This window comes from Melanerpes formicivorus, unplaced genomic scaffold (genome assembly GCF_026170545.1).
Source record: "Melanerpes formicivorus ecotype bairdi unplaced genomic scaffold, bMelFor1.0.p_v2 SCAF_12, whole genome shotgun sequence".
Lineage (NCBI taxonomy): Eukaryota > Metazoa > Chordata > Aves > Piciformes > Picidae > Melanerpes > Melanerpes formicivorus.
The window spans coordinates 6555874-6571572 of NW_027142364.1; the positions used below are offsets into that span (position 1 = coordinate 6555874).

At 40.0% G+C, this 15699-nt stretch overlaps 1 protein-coding gene across 6 annotated transcripts in view; it reads right to left on the bottom strand.

The window, feature by feature from the left end:
- Window positions 1-248: 248 nt before the first annotated feature.
- PEX5L (peroxisomal biogenesis factor 5 like) overlaps window positions 249-15699 on the bottom strand; it is a 125441-nt gene continuing 109990 nt past the window's right edge. For 5 of the 6 annotated variants that reach the window (XM_068145073.1, XM_068145076.1, XM_068145072.1 and 2 more), the window contains 7 exons: window positions 13632-13748; window positions 12577-12720; window positions 11702-11772; window positions 10284-10481; window positions 8411-8576; window positions 7884-8041; window positions 249-7071 (listed from right to left, as the gene is read on the bottom strand). In XM_068145073.1, coding sequence (XP_068001174.1) covers window positions 6867-7071; window positions 7884-8041; window positions 8411-8576; window positions 10284-10481; window positions 11702-11772; window positions 12577-12720; window positions 13632-13748 — 1059 coding nt within the window. In that variant the 3' untranslated portion in view covers window positions 249-6866. The remainder of the gene's footprint in view (window positions 7072-7883; window positions 8042-8410; window positions 8577-10283; window positions 10482-11701; window positions 11773-12576; window positions 12721-13631; window positions 13749-15699) is intronic. The other variant, XM_068145074.1, reaches the window with a different exon arrangement.

Consider the following 15699-nt stretch of genomic DNA (forward strand, 5'->3'; position numbering starts at 1 on the left):
CTGAGGGGCCCAGAACTGGACACAGTACTCGAGGTGTGGCCTAACCAGTGCAGTGTACAGGGGCAGAGTGACCTCCCTGCTCCTGCTGGCCACACTGTTCTTAATGCGGGCCAGGATGCCATTGGCCCTCCTGGCCACCTGGGCACACTGCAGGCTCATGTTCATCCTACCATCAACCAGCACCCCCAGGTCTACCCCAGTAGTTATAGTCAAGACCATTTTCCAATTGAAAAGAGGTTTTGAAAGACTTGAAGCCACAGACAAAGTTTATTTTTTTTAAAACATATTTAAAAATCGCACAGTTATAAATACAGGTAAATAAATACCGTTTAATATGTGGAAAAGAACCCAAGGAAGGCATGCTTCCATTACAGTACAAAAATACTACATTAAATGTGGTGCTCTGCAAATAGTCATCTATGTAAAGTTAACACATCCAATATGCACGTCGCTCATTTCTGAGGAAATTGATTACTTTAAACAGCAGTGCAAGGAAACATCAAATTAAAGCATCAGTAAACTACAGGTCTGTGTTTAATATTATACACAGCTGATAATGCACTAAGTATACAGAGGCAAAGTTACCTGTAGTAAGAAACGACTCTTTTACTTCATATGTCCTCACACTCAAGATTCTCAGTCTGGGTCCATATGAACCTTTGTAAGGGAATGTAAACATTCAGGTGTAGGGCTGAACTCCCACCACCCACCTCCCTGCGATGCCTTGCACCTACACTTAACCATCAACACACCAAGTTAAGTGAGCAATGTAAGTCTGTGCAGCAGCAGGGCTCTTCAGATGGCTCAGGCGAAAGTATCTGCCAGCCCTATCATCTCTTCTTCCCTGTATGTTGGCTTAAAAATAAAGCCAAAAGAACTGATGCAAGATTGCAAAGGTTTTCAGACAGCTGACAGCATCTAGAAACTGTGCAGAATGCTGCTCAGTTTTATTTTACTCTAGATATGTTAGACTCTGATATATAAAATATATTTATAAATGTTTGATTTATTTTTTTCCTGAATTTACAATAGGTTACTCTTATTAAAAAGGCTATTGAAATGAAGGGTTTAGCCAGTGCCCATGGCATTCTATAAATGTGGAAAGGGGGGAAAAAAGATCAAAGCACATTAAGTCTTGACCATGCAAGCTTGCTCAGTGGGCTGTCACATGTGCAAGCACTGGCAAAGTTACAGCTAATCTGAGGAATATTTAGATTCCTTCTGTCTTTCCCACGCCTAATACCTGTTGCTTTGTGGGCTGAGGCTCTGTAACTTTCTGTGGATTCTGTGACATGCTTGTCTTCCTTTTTGCCAATGCTTGGTCAAAGTGTCAGTGATCTCTTCATGCATGGCACTCCTTTTCTCTGATTTATTTCATCAGTCCAAAACCAGTAGAACTATAATGAAGGAATCTGTTTGCTAGCCTAGGTGAGGTTTGAATGGTAGATAATACAGTATTGCATACCCACCATGGTTTTTTCACAGCGTGCTGTGCATTTTTTCTATCACTTTTATCAGTGAATACTCAGTATTGGTATTTTATAGACATTTATCACATAGATTCACTGTACAAACTGCTAAGCTGACAACACTGGTGACCAGAAATCTGTTTTTCAGCTGTGCAGGTTATTCATGCGAAGTAGCTAATGTCTCATTTTGCAGGTGCATGTTTGGGCAAAAGACATCCACTACCAATTTATGTTTCACTCCAATTGTCACTGGCTCCAACAGACAATGATTTTAGCCCTCAGGCTTTGCCTCTGTGGCTGCCAGGAATTGTATCAGTTATTATTTCTGTCATTGTGGCTTTTGTGTTATGGGGGCCCATGCTCTATGGATGTTCTTAGGATCACTTGAGTCATCTCTTGGTTTTGTCGGGGTCCTCCTTTTCACCTGGTAGACAGGCCCATGCTTTCTAAATTGTCTCAGTTCTTCATGCTTAATTTGACGATCTGAGCTTTCAGCTGAGTTAAGTGTCTGCAGCTGAAATCAGTGGACACAACAGATACTCAGATCATGTGAAGATTTACATCTACGTATTTCAAATACGCCAGCCAGCCACCAAGCTGCCTTCAGAGTTAGTGGGGAAGTTCAAAAAGCCTGGCCATGGTAAGTAAGTATAGACAATATTTTAACTGGTCCTGGGAATCTTTTTTCTCTGTTTTGATGCCTTCTGGCTTAGAACAGAGAAGATATGAAAGCTGCACACATTTAGCTTTTTAATTTTTAAGAGGATACTAAAACATATCTGCAAAAGCTGTTACTACAGTTGTCTCTCCTTAATTAAACACTTGAAGCAAACATGAAATCCACAACACAAAGTGATTTCAAAGGATGGGATATAAAAAGGGCTCTGCATTTGGGTCTATCCTGTTCCAAATAACATGAGCAACTCAGCTGTTTGGCAGATGCAAAGTGCTTTGAAAACATCCCATAGAAGATACCAATCAACAGTTTAAAAATACCCTATGTGTGGGCCTTTTGCATGCATTCTGTAAACATATACTCAAGTAGTATAGCTGCATGCTTTGTGTTAATATTGCAGTGTGGTTGTTAATATAGTTGCATGCAATATTGTCATGTGAGGCTCTGTATCATCTGAACCTCCCCCTCAATGTTTTTACAAGTGCTGCAATTTATCAGATCATAAGAAGATACCCTTAGATACAGATATGTGTTTACCTAAGGATACATTGATTCTTCAAACTGACCTAAACCAGTCTATGGCAACAAGATTTCTAGAGTCATTATGGTTTAAAGAGATCAGCCAGAAGTGAGCCCATTGCTTTTGCTGCATGGCCTCACTCTATAAATAATCACTTTGATTTCAGTGCCTGCTCAGCATGTGCAGCAGCATCAGAGGCCAGCCCTTGTCCCACAGCTGAATGCATGCACATGAGCTAATCCTGCAAAGTGCTGAGCACTCCTGTGAAGACTATGGACTATATGTGTTCAGCAGCTTGATGGATCAGACTTGCAGGCTGTAAATATTCATAAAGCCTTGCAGAGGAGAGGGTCAGTCACAAGCTGGGGTTAAGAAAACATTTTTTAATCGCAGGAAATACAAAATAGAAGAAAGATTGAAAAATTTGGAATTAATTACCTGGCAGTGATAAATCACCTCTGGAGAAAGAGGGGAGTAACAAGAATGGGAAACTGGTGGGAGACGATGATGATAAACCATTGCAGCACTCTAATTTGGCATCACCCCACAGCTGCTGTACAGCTGTTATCCTGAAATGTCCCCAAGTCTCCTCTGCTGAAATTGCTAGTTTCTGTATGGAACCACTTCCTCACTTAGACCTGAGCAGCCTTGTGTTTGTGTCTTACCATTCGCTTCACCCAAGTGCTGACCTCACCCACACAGCCCAGCAATGGCTGTTACTTGCCCATCTTCCTTCCTTGCACACCCAGGCAAGTCAGGGATGGCAGGAGGTTTTGGGTTGGTCAGGCTCACAGGGAGCACTGAGAGCAGGACTGAAATTTCCTGTCTATCACTCTGGGACTCAATCTGCTACTGTTCAGCAGCAGCCTTATTTATCCTACCTCATGCTTGGTTAGAAGTATGAGTAGATGGATTTCCTCTTCAGGGTGATAATATGCCTCCTCACATGTTACCTCTTGATCTTTTAGGCAGTGTGCTTGCCACTAAATATTTAACATCATGAGGAGGTCAGATCAAAGCTGTATCTATTCCTGTCATCTGCACTGATGGTGCTTGGCAGTGGGGGGCTAAGGGAGATAAAGCCCAGGATACTGAAAAGTCCCCCGAAGTTCCAAGAGCTGCTGAACGGGGCCTGTTTAGAGCGAGGTGAGCTCAGTTACTGGCTAGTCTCCCACACAGACCAGGCCAGAACTGATGTCTAGTATGAGGAGATATGCCCCCTACCCCAAGATATGTAACTCTGCTTTAGTTGTTTCCTCATGCAGTATTTTGGTTAGTGATATGTCGTTAGCTGATCACAGGATCCCTAAACTAGGAGACAACAGCTGGGGGAAGCTCTAAGAGTGTGCACACTCTATTTGGACAGGCTTTGCAGCCTGCATCCTGTGTAGCTAAACTGCAGCGCTTGGGGTGAACTTGGGGCCTGCATATCCCCTTGGGAAGCAGAGTTCAGCCCAGGTGATTTGTCTCTAGGCTTACACAGTCCTTGTACCAGTTCCCTGGGTGTGGTTGTGTATCAGCAGATGAATGCTGTTTTGAGCAGTGCATGCCAGGATACATAAAAAATGACCTACTTTGTTCTTTTGGGGGAGGCTAGGAATTATTAGGCTTTCCTGGCAGAATTGTTGTTACATGCTAGAGGAGGTTTAGTGAACTGCTCTCTGTACCAAATGGCCCTTGTCATCCTGACTCTGAGAAATCAATCAGTTAGGTTTGGGTTTTTTGTTCAGTGGTTTGGGTTTTGTTTGTTTTGTGGGTTTTTATTTATTTGAAAGGTATAAAAATAACGCTTCTGAACAGCTCATTCCTCTGGATAAGCACTGATTATCCTGCACCATAGTACAAAGGATATTCTAGAACTTGTGTGATGGCAGGGCATCAAGCAAAATCTAAGCACATATGCCTCTGCTTTACAGCCTCTTCTCAAAGCTGCCTCCCTTCTCTCTTATCACCTTCCAGATTCAATTGCACTGCACCTTCTGCTCCTGCCTTATCAATAAAGAGCTGTCATCACACATCTCTGTCAAAGCAAAAGAGCAAACTGGCATCAGCAGATATGCTTACAGCAGCCCATTTAGCTAAAGTGACATTCCCAGTCAGTCCTTGGTAACCAGTCCTTAAGAGAAAGGTGCAGGACTCAGTTATGAAACACTGGCTAGATAAACAGGAATATATAAGTAAACAGCAAATTAATAAAGCACTATAAAAAAATAATTCTGTAGCTGTTTCAGCATCTCTGTTCTGTGGGAAAGAGAGAGGGGTAAGCTTTTTATTTTGTTTTTAATGAGAATTGATTATTTTTCTTTAACAGACTATAGTTGGTGATTAGATGCAGTGATTACACTGTCTTGCATGAAATTTTCCTTTAAGTGGTTGCTCAAAATAACAGACAGCTGCAAGAAACTTTGTTTGTGCTGGTGAAACTGTCCAATTCTCAAAAAGCTTCTTTCTCTAGCATCTCTACAGTTGGATTTTATTTATTTATTTATTTTCAAATCCAGCTGATTGAGCTGGATTTTTCTTTCACTGCTGTTTATAGGAAATATGCTATTCATGCCACTCTTACACGTTCCAGTCGTTACCCTGCACATTAAAGTCCTGACCACAGATCAGTGCAGTAGCCATCTAATTACACTTTTCAGCCTTTGTTATTTAGGGAAAATATAAACAATGCCAGCAACTGAAAATTACCACCTTTAAAATGTCTATTGCTGTCTTTGATAGATGCATTCACCTTGAGCTAAATGTGTGTGGCTGTAGCTGAACCCATCCATTCATCGTGTGGCAGTGTGCTGCCCCCAGTACTGTTCCCCATTCATCTCATTAGTGAAAATGAAACTGGGGGCTGTGCATATATATAGACACACATTTTTGATCAGCTACAAATAGTGATGTTAGGATTTAATCAGCTATGATGGAGGTCACTGAGACTTTTGCTACTGCTTGCTGTAGCAGCAGGATCAGATCATAGTCTCAATACTACAAGCATTGTATAGACCAATTCTTTTTGGGTGAAGTTTTCTCTTGAGCATGGTCTGCAGGCTTGAACTCCTGTGAAGACTTTTTATTTGCAGTAAAGATCTGTGGCTTATTATGTTCTGCAATGACATAGCTCACATACAACATGTATGTGCATGCACATGCATGTATGTGTATAGTACCTGATGGATGCATAATAGAATAATCTTTCTAATAAATATTGCAGTTTATGCTGTATTTGTATTTCTTTAAACATAAGAATATTGAAAACCCTCTCATCACATTTCAGGAAACAATATTTGGTCCTTTGTTGCCAACAAGGCTATCCTGTACATTCCGTTGTTAGTAATGAAAATAAAAGCATAGCACTATTTTACAGAGAGAAAGATTAAAGTGCATAAGTACATAGATAGGTGCAGATCCTGCTATGAGTTCCTTTGAAACAGACATACCCTGTCCAAGATCAGGAGAGCTGGTTTGAACAGCAACAATTCTAGTGCAAATGACTGCTTCTGCTGCCAACACTTGGCCTTCCCATCTGTATGTGGCCTAGTCCCAGAGACCTTCATGTACAACGTTCCTCTTAACGTTGCACATGGTTTATAACTTTGAGCCTGCAGAACTGGGCCCAAATTAATCAAGATACCTTTGGAAGCAAAACTTTTCTTGGCTGCCAACAAAAAAAATATATTCAAACTGAAAGACATCAATTTTACATGCATCTATTTTCAGAGCTGTGGTTAAAAATGGACCTTGAGAAAATTTTTCAGCAAAGAAACCAAAGGATATGGAATCCACGTTGTAGGGCAAAGTGATGTCAGCATAGAGCGATGAGCTGCTAAACAGGTTCCCTGGATGCATTGCTTGCCATTCTAATGTGCAATAATGATTATCTAGGTTTGTTCTGGGTATACATTTCTTTGTATAGCTGTGTCAATAGGGAAAGATACAGCTTGCACGGGATGGAGATTCTTCAGAAATGGTTATTTCATCTAGTTCAGGGCTTTGTCAGATTAGTCACAGCTCATTTCAATCCTTTGGAGTTTGGATTTATTTGCAATATTTTGTGCTTTTGAACTTTTCCTTTTTGAATGATGTCCGAGAGAATTCCCCTACTGATCTACAGCCGTGATCTTTTGGAAAAATGTGGTCATTTGGAGATGAGTAATAAAAGAGTTCCCTGGTACCTAATACAATTTAACCCATTTGTGAATCCCTTTTATTACGGTTCTAGATTGAAAGCTCTTAACAGAATGTCTAGATCACCCACATTGGCAGCTTGAAATAGTTCTGGCTGGTCCATCATAGACAGGGCAATTCGAAGTGCTGCCCAAATATTGCCTGATAGAGCAGGATGAGGAACCTGTTGTAGATTCCTGCTTTTTCTTTGCAAACTGAGAGCAGTGAGAAAATTGCTGACAGCCTCTCTGCAGGGGAAACAAAAAATGAAATAAGCTATTTAATTTGCTTAACAACTAGAGTAAAACTTCCTAAAGTTCTGTTATTTTACAATGTGGTTCATCAGTCTCTGTATGTTGTTCCTGCTTGATTTTCTTTAAACAAGTAGACATAGCCTGTGGTAATGCAGAGCTCAGTCTATTTGAACATCTGGGGGATATTGTCTTAACTGCTGTGTAGCTCTCCTTCATCTTATCTGTTGTAAGATGAGAGTTTGGGACTCTGAAATATCACTCTTGATTCCTGAAGGATGTACCAAAAGTGCTTTTGATGGCATTAGGTACTTGAAGCAGTTTAAATGAAGTTTCCCATCTAAAGACAGGCTCTTACATTGCTCTTACAAAAACTCAAGCACAGGACTATGTTTATGTGTTAGAACAATCCCACAAGTATGGTAAGAGCACTTGCTCATAGAGCTAAAAAAACCAAAACACTTAAGCAGCTTGCTGAACCCTTCAGTGGTTCTGATGTGTAGAATTTGTAGAATGGGAGAAGTATTGCTGCTTTGTTAGCACTTGGTAAAAAGTTTTAAAATAATTAAGATTATGTAGTTATATTTGAAGTCTCCTCTGGAGACATTCAAAACCCATCTGGATGCATTCCTGTGTGACCTACTGTAGGTGATCCTGCTCTGGCAGAGGGGTTGGACTAGATGGCTTTTCAAGGCCCCTTCCAACCCCTAATATTGAGTGATACTCTGATTGATTTATTTCTTAGTTCCAGCTTTTCACTCCGTAGTTTTGATCCCTGACTCTTTTGTTTACACATTTTTGTGACTTACCTGTATGCCCCTAGGTTGATGCAGCTTATTCCTAAGTTGTATCTGGATCTAATGAAGCCAGGCTGTATTTCTAAAGCACGTGTGTAGGCCTCAACAGCTTCTTCGCTTCGATCCCCGTTTGCCAAGGTTGCTCCAAGACGGTTCCATAAAGTATAGTCCTGGTGAGAAAATGAGTTTTCTGATGCAGGTGTCATAAAGGGATGTAGTAGCTCATTTTAGCTTGCAAAGTAAAGAGGACTGCAGAAAATAACAGTATCTTCTTTTAATTGACACAGACTGTGATGTTCTGACTCATGATTATAGGCATCTTTATATAACCACTACAATTAATCAGCACAGGGATAGGTACTGGACATGTATAAATCTGCTTCTAAATGAGACTGTCTTGTAATTAACATTTCTATTTCAGGTGTTAAAATTTTAATGGCTGAATTGACATCTCATTAATAATAGCCTGATCAAGAGGGGGGAGGAAGAAAGTGTCCTGTAAAGATAAATGCTTAAAAATGTAAAAGCACAAGAAGTACCTCTGGCCGAACAGTTAAGGCAGCACTAAACGCATCTATCGCTCTGTTAAATTCTCCATTCAGGTGAAAAAGAACTCCAAGTCCTGTCTGCAAGTCAGGGTCTATCATGTCACCATTCTGGTGAGCAGCCTCCAGGTACAAATCCTTGACTTCTTCAAGCAATGAGCTAGACAAGGGGGAAAAAAAAATAAATTAAAGTTCTGTCTTAGGGTTCTTTACAAATATCATTAATCACATGGCTGGAAATTAAACCCCTTGTAGTGGAACTGTCTTAAAACTTGAAATTAAGCTTCTTCAGAGTCACATTCAGGTGCTGCTGTAAACATTCTGGAATAAAAAATGTCACCTGTATAATGAAGTTCACTTGCACAACGAACAAAACAAGTCCTTTGAGGAGTGGCTGGGGCAACTGAGGTTGTTTAGCCTGGGGAAAGGGTGGCTGAGGGAAGACCTTACTGTTCTACAACTACCTGAAAGAAGGTTGGAGCAAGGTATGGGTATGTTGGCCTCTTCTTCCAAGTAACAAGTAATAGAATAAGGGAAAATGGCCTCAAGCTGTACCAGAGGAGATTTAGGCTGCACATTAGGAAAAACATCACAGAAAGGGTTGTCAAGCCCTGGAACAGGCTACCCAGGGAAGTGGTGGAGTCACCATTCCTGGAGGTACTTAAAAGGAGTGTAGATGTGGTGCTTGCTGACATGGTTCAATGGTGGACTTGGTACTGTTTGGTTTGTATTTGAACTTGATCTTAAAAGTTTTCTCCAAGCTAACCTGTTAAAGTACAGCTATGAACCCAAGTAAGATAACATGAAGGCTTATTAAAACTGTTAACATTGGATGAGTTTCTCAGATTTAAAATGTTCTTTACTGACAAAAATAGTTACTCTGAAGAGGACTAGATCAAGACCCCTGAGAAAAGATACTGAAATGTAAGATTTATGTACCCACTGTAGGCTTCATTAAACTTTTTCACTGACCACACCAGATGTCAGGAGAATGAGACCAAAGCAGAATAACACACTTATCAATTAAGCAGAACTTGCATATTTTATTTCTGCTGATACTAAATTATCTTGTCAACCCAGGGCTTGTTAGCTGAGGGTAAAACATTAAAGTATCAAATAAAACATAAGGTTTGTCTTCAAAATAACAAGCAGTGAGATAGCCCTAGCCTTTTAGTTCTGTAAATCATGTTTACGCCTTTAATGTCTTTTTTGTGCATCTCCCAGTTCAGAATGACTTATTTCTTGGTCTCATGAAATCATGACAAAGGGCTGCCAACTGATTAACTTTTTGGTTATGTAAAATAGTTGTCAGCTCCCATTACAGGATGCTAGGCTGAAATCAGATGAAATGACTACACTATCTCTTTGGCTGGAACTAGAATGGCTTTTAAATCAGCAGATGCTACTTCCTAATATTTTCAATGAACTAAAGCCATGTCCCACTGCAAAACAGCTATCATTCATGGATCTGAGAGGCTTGGTTGGTTCAGTAGAAAGAACACACACTTGCAGAGCAGGATACAGGTCTGTTATGGATTTCAAAGCAGCTGAAGAGGGAGGGTGCATTATGTGGGCTATACGGAGGCAGCAGGCAGGGTCAGGAGAAAGTGGTGGGAGTTGGCAGGAAGCATCTCTTTTTAGCTTGCCTTGTTTTGGTTTGTTTTTTAATTTCCAGGGATGGCATAAGATACAGCCATGAATCAAACTGAATGTCCTGTGTTGGCTTTCCACTCCTGCCACTAGAAACATTCAGTCTTCCATCACAGGGAACAGACTGGAATTCTGCAAAGTAAGGGGACCCTGCATGCACCATAATGTCCAGTGACATCATTAAAACTTCCACTATCAGGATTTCCACTACATTTACCTTTCATCTGATGTCTTAGACATTCTCCTCGTAAGTGCTGGGGACCCTTTTTTGCTTTTCACTATATATTTGTATTTTGGGTTTTGCTTTATCCAGTTTCTTAGAGACTGATAGGCTTCTTGTTGGTGGCCAGTGTTAGTATAGCTCACAGCCAGGGCCATCAGAGCTTTTAGGTTGTTTGGTTGTAGTTCCAAGCACCTAAGTGCAGAAAATAACAATATATTGAGGTATTTTTTTCAGCCAAACACAATTCTTGAATTCTTCCCCCAAAAATCTGTGTTAAATAAATAAATCACTTATCCAAGTAAATTCTACCCAATAATACTTTTAAAGGAGAAACTCTGTCTTCTTTTACTGTGCTAAGGGTATTATGTATATAGACACATAGGCATGCACGTTGCTGTGCACACGTGCATGTACAGAGACACGTGCACACAAGTTTTGCTTTCATCCTTCTGGTTATGAGTAAATGTTGGTAGAGTCATTTTTTTTACAGTATTTCTCTAGTAAACAAAGAGAAGTTTTACATAAATTCAAGCAAACCATTTCAGATTGTTTGCAGCTATACAAGGAAAGTATTTTAATACAAAATTTCTTCCATCCCTATGACCCTTCTCAGGCATCTTGAATTATGTTTTCCTTTGATAAAGCTGGAGCCAGTCAACTGGAGCAATGTTTCTGCAGTTACATGCCATTATCTGGAAACAGAACCTAATCTAGTTTGTGAACATCACTGTTTCTTGTTTCAAAACTGTGGGGCTCAGCAAGCCCTAAATCATCTAACCCCTTGGGTTTCTACCCAGGTAAGCTAATAAGTTACATATAAACGCATGAGAGTATGCTTAGGTGAAATGACCTGCGAGTTAACATTGCTAATGCAATTGCATATGGAGAGGGTATGTGCTTCCAATGAAAACACAAAAACCCACTACAGAAAGGTAATAATAATGCTGATATTTTGGAACTGACATCTCAAACACAAACATTCTGTGATCTTCACATCTCCATCAACCTACAAATATTGCCAGTTTAGTATTCAGCAGCTGAAGGGAGCTCATTACAATTAAGAAAACCTCTTCATTAAAGGCCAGACTACAGAAAATATGCAAAGTAGCTGGAATATCAAGAAGCACTTTATTTGCATTATGCCTAATTCATGTTTATCAGGCCATTTAACTTCTCTTTTTTTTTTGCAATTACTTGAATTGTTATATTAAATATTGAACTTAGTTAATAAAGCAGAAATATTAATCATTACTCATTCCTCTGAAATAACCGAGAAGATTTCTATACCTGTGTCAGTGCTTTACTTTGTTTGAATAAATGCTTCATGTTACCAGGTAAGTACATTAAATACACCTAGGCCCCCATTACCTAATCCTCATCCAACCCCTTATTTAGCGATTATCTTCATCTACCTTTGGAGGGCGACAATGGCTGCCTGCTCATTTTCATTCTCTGCCTGTGCTATACCCAGGAACTGCCAGGCCTGCAAAAATAATCATCATAATGTTATTTTGCTATATACAGATACCAAACTGCAAGCAGAGTTACAACAAATAGCACTGTTAAGGAGCAGGGTGAATAAAAATCACAGATCCCTCTGGCATAACTACAGATTTTGCTACAAGGTGCATACCAACAGCACAAATCAATGCAGTTTTGAGCATCTTTGGGCCCGTGATTGCAAAAGTGTTCTGTCGGTGTGTGATCACATGCTGATTGCTTAAATTTGAGCTACTGCACATTTTAGACATTGCTGGAATTGTATGGAAAACAGTGAAAAACAATGATGAAGTTGTAGAGGTTTAAGGGATTCTGGAGGGTCTGAGGTCTCTGCTTTTTGAAATCCTGCTGCTTAATTCAACGTGGCAATAGATTCAAAGAGACCTAGATACTTACACTGTACATATTTTTCATGTTTCACAGAAAATGGACCTTAAATATATACTCACTGAAACCATCAACATTGCAGAAATGGATGTAACTTTAAAATATCTGTCAACATTTTGTTAATGTTTTGAAAACATTAGGAAAACAAAGGGGGAAAAAACCAAAATATTGTCTCTTTTGAATGCTTTTAAAGGACAATTTGGAAATTACATAATTTCCAAAACTTCATCTCATGAAGAGGTCACCTTTATCTATTTCCAGGCATACACTATTCCAAAACTGCCGTCAGCATTCAATCTGTTTCAGTCAGTTATGACTAACAAAGGTTTGGGCCTTGAAATCATTCCATCACTGCGTGCTAAAGGGAGTCCCCTTTATCAGTAAAAGCATGAGTGAATACCTCTGCATCATTGGGTTCCTGTAAAATAGCAGCCTCCAGGTATAAGATTGTAACTGGCAGGTCACCTTCTTTCATTTTTTTCAGTCCTTCCTCAAAAGCACCAGGCCAGTCTTTGAAGGGATTCTCAGTATGGAAATAATAACCCTGCAGAAGAGAGATAATGGACCCATGATGAAGCACACTGTAGCAAGGAATGGCAAGTCTGTAAAATTAAAATGACTCACTGTTTTCCAACTGGATGTAAACATACTTTGTCTCTGTGAAAAGAATATGAGCTCCCCTATGCAATTCCAATGACAAGTGTTAGAAAGTCAGCATTGCTGGACATTTGTGATTCTGACTCTCCTTATTGTTACTTTAGCTCTGAAGTTCTATTTACTGGTATTCGTGTTGAGCCCTTCTGCTTCCATCAAAGAAAATGGCAACAACTCACACTGCCTGCAATAACAGCAGAACTCAACCTAGTGTGAGCCCGTAACATCCAATTTGATGGTAAAGAGCAAACATCGAGCAGTTCACTCCCTGCAGAGCTTGTAGCCTGATGTCTGTTGAGTTAATGCCTGAAATCTTCAATTAACCTTCAAGACACAGAACAGTTTTGCAAGCACCTGGGTTTATTTTAGCATTTCTTTTAATTTTGCTCTTTTCTGTCACTGCCATATAAATGGTATGTGCTGATATCAGCTACATAAATCAAGACATGCAATTGAGGGAATGGGGCAGAGACAATCTCTTATTATTTCTGTCCTCAGCAGTGTTTGAATGTAGCAGCCTAGATTTTGCAATTTGGTCCTCTTCCTTAAGTTCCAGTCTCCAAAAGTGCCCAGAATCCAGCATTTGTCTTGTGCTCCATTCAGCAGTGTGCAAGTCTAGATGTATCTCACTGTGGCAAAGGCTCTTAAATCTACCCCACCCACAGACACTCAGAGAGGATGAGCTCTTTTGGATAAAATTAGCTTCCATGTCCAAAGTGTTTTTATGGATTCCCCTGAACAGCTGAGGCTCATCTCGGAGTTTCACAGGAAGGCTGTACTGTATTAAAAACTTTGAGTTACCTTCTCAATGGTTGAGATTGTGACTTGTCCTGGTGCTTCCTGGTTCTCTGAAATCCAGTTTCTGCGAGCCATTTCTTCCCATTCTGCTTGCATTTTATCCCAAAACTCTGTGTCTGACTGGAATAAAAAGAGGGGGAAAGGGAAGAAAATAAACAACAGAACTGTAGTTAATGGCTAAGCTTTTAGTTTTTATTTCTGCCAGTGGTCTGAGTCTGGCAATTTTGCTGAGCTAATTAATTCTATTAATAATCTTACTGACTGAAATACTACAGCTCCTACTTGGAATTCCATATAATTAAATTTAATCTCTTATATTGGAGTGTATTTTGTCAACAGAAAACTCTCTATCTCAGAGGCAGCGTATGTTCTGCGTGAAGCAGGATTTGCAGCAGCTTACACTGCATCTTGTTGATGCTAACAGGAAATTTTTGCATAAAACTTGAAGGAAATGAATGCTGCTAGTGCCTGGCCCAGAGGGAGAAAAAAAACCCCACAAACCAAACAAAACAAAAACCAAGCAAACAAACAAATCCCCCAAAAAAGCAACTAAGCAAACATGCTAAAGAATAACAGTAGATAAAAGAGTTTTAAAGAGAACAAGCAACCCACTTTGGTGTTTCAGCATCATTTTCAATTATGTAAAAGAACAATGGCAAAGCTCAGACAGACGGTGTTTGCACAAGGGAATTCATACAAATGGGGCTTTTTGCCATAGTGGAGAAATCCTAATGTTTTACCTTCTACTGTACTGGTGAGAGGAATCTATAAGAGATTATAGAATTGTGCAGTAAGATGCAGCTCAAAGGTGATGGGAAAGTGCATAGAAAGAGAAACAGAAATGATGAAACAAGAATGAAATTTAGGGTGTGTAATGACCAGAAGGAGGGAACCACTGTGTCTACTAGAAAATGACTCCAAGAAACAGAAATAAGATTGAAAGAAAGAATTTACAAAAGGGGAGAATCCAAGTTAAGGTGCTATATTTTCAGCCTCCACACATTAGTCATAACCCCCCAAAAGTAGTTCCATATATGCTCAGCTCTATGATCTGTTGCAAAGTTCTCCAGTTCCGACATGATTATGGCCAGAACTTCAGGGAACTGACACTATGGGGGGCACATAGTTTCTCAGCTTTTGTAAAAAAAACCCAGCACAAATAGTTCTACTAAGGGTTAGTAGAACTGTTTGACAATGAAGTGCCAATCGATATTGGTAGAAGGCATTATCTATGGGTCCAAACAGATTTATCTGAACCTTCACTACAGGACTGACCATTTTGCTTGCTGCTCCAGGCATGATTTGGAAAAATAGAGCCTAGTTTGCATGACTTCCTACAATCCCCCTTGGTAAAAGAAAAGCAAAGACTGTTACTATATCTAGAATGAGTCAGTTATGAGAACATTGGAGACTGGGTGTGAAGGATTAAGAGGACTTGCACTGGCTCACAGTAGGTGTGGCTGCTGTACATTATTAGGCTCTTTACAAGTGGCAAGGTACATTCCCTCTAGAAATTTAACAGGCAGTTCCTTGTGGCTCTCACTGTAGCATGTGCTTCCTGAAATCCATCACTTTCTCCCAGGAGATTCAGAATTGTCTGAATGATGCAACCATTGAATCTCTGAAGGTCCTTGCTATGGTCCTCTGTGGACTAGGGAATGAATGTGAATCATACACTTCTGGAGAGGAGATTTCACTCTTTGGAAGAGGAGGGAACAGAACTTGACAGCTCTGTCATGTAACAACTTCTGAGGTTGCAAAATTTGCTTTCATTCCAAATTTGAAGGAAATACAATCTTTTAAAGAGTTGTGAGATTGTGCTGAAATGCTGTTTAGGGTTTGAAAAGGCAGGCTAATGAATCAGATCGCTTCCTCTTTTACTCTTATCAGCCATGACCAGAGGCACTTGAATCCCTCACACTATCCTGTTCAACAGATGACTCCATCAGCTGGTTTGCAGTCACTGTAAATCTGTGCTTTGTGAAGAAAAATTACTTGTCCACCTCTTTTCTAGAAGTAAGTTTGAGATTCAGGGTAAGGCAAAGGAGTGGAAATTTCCCTTTCCTGCAGA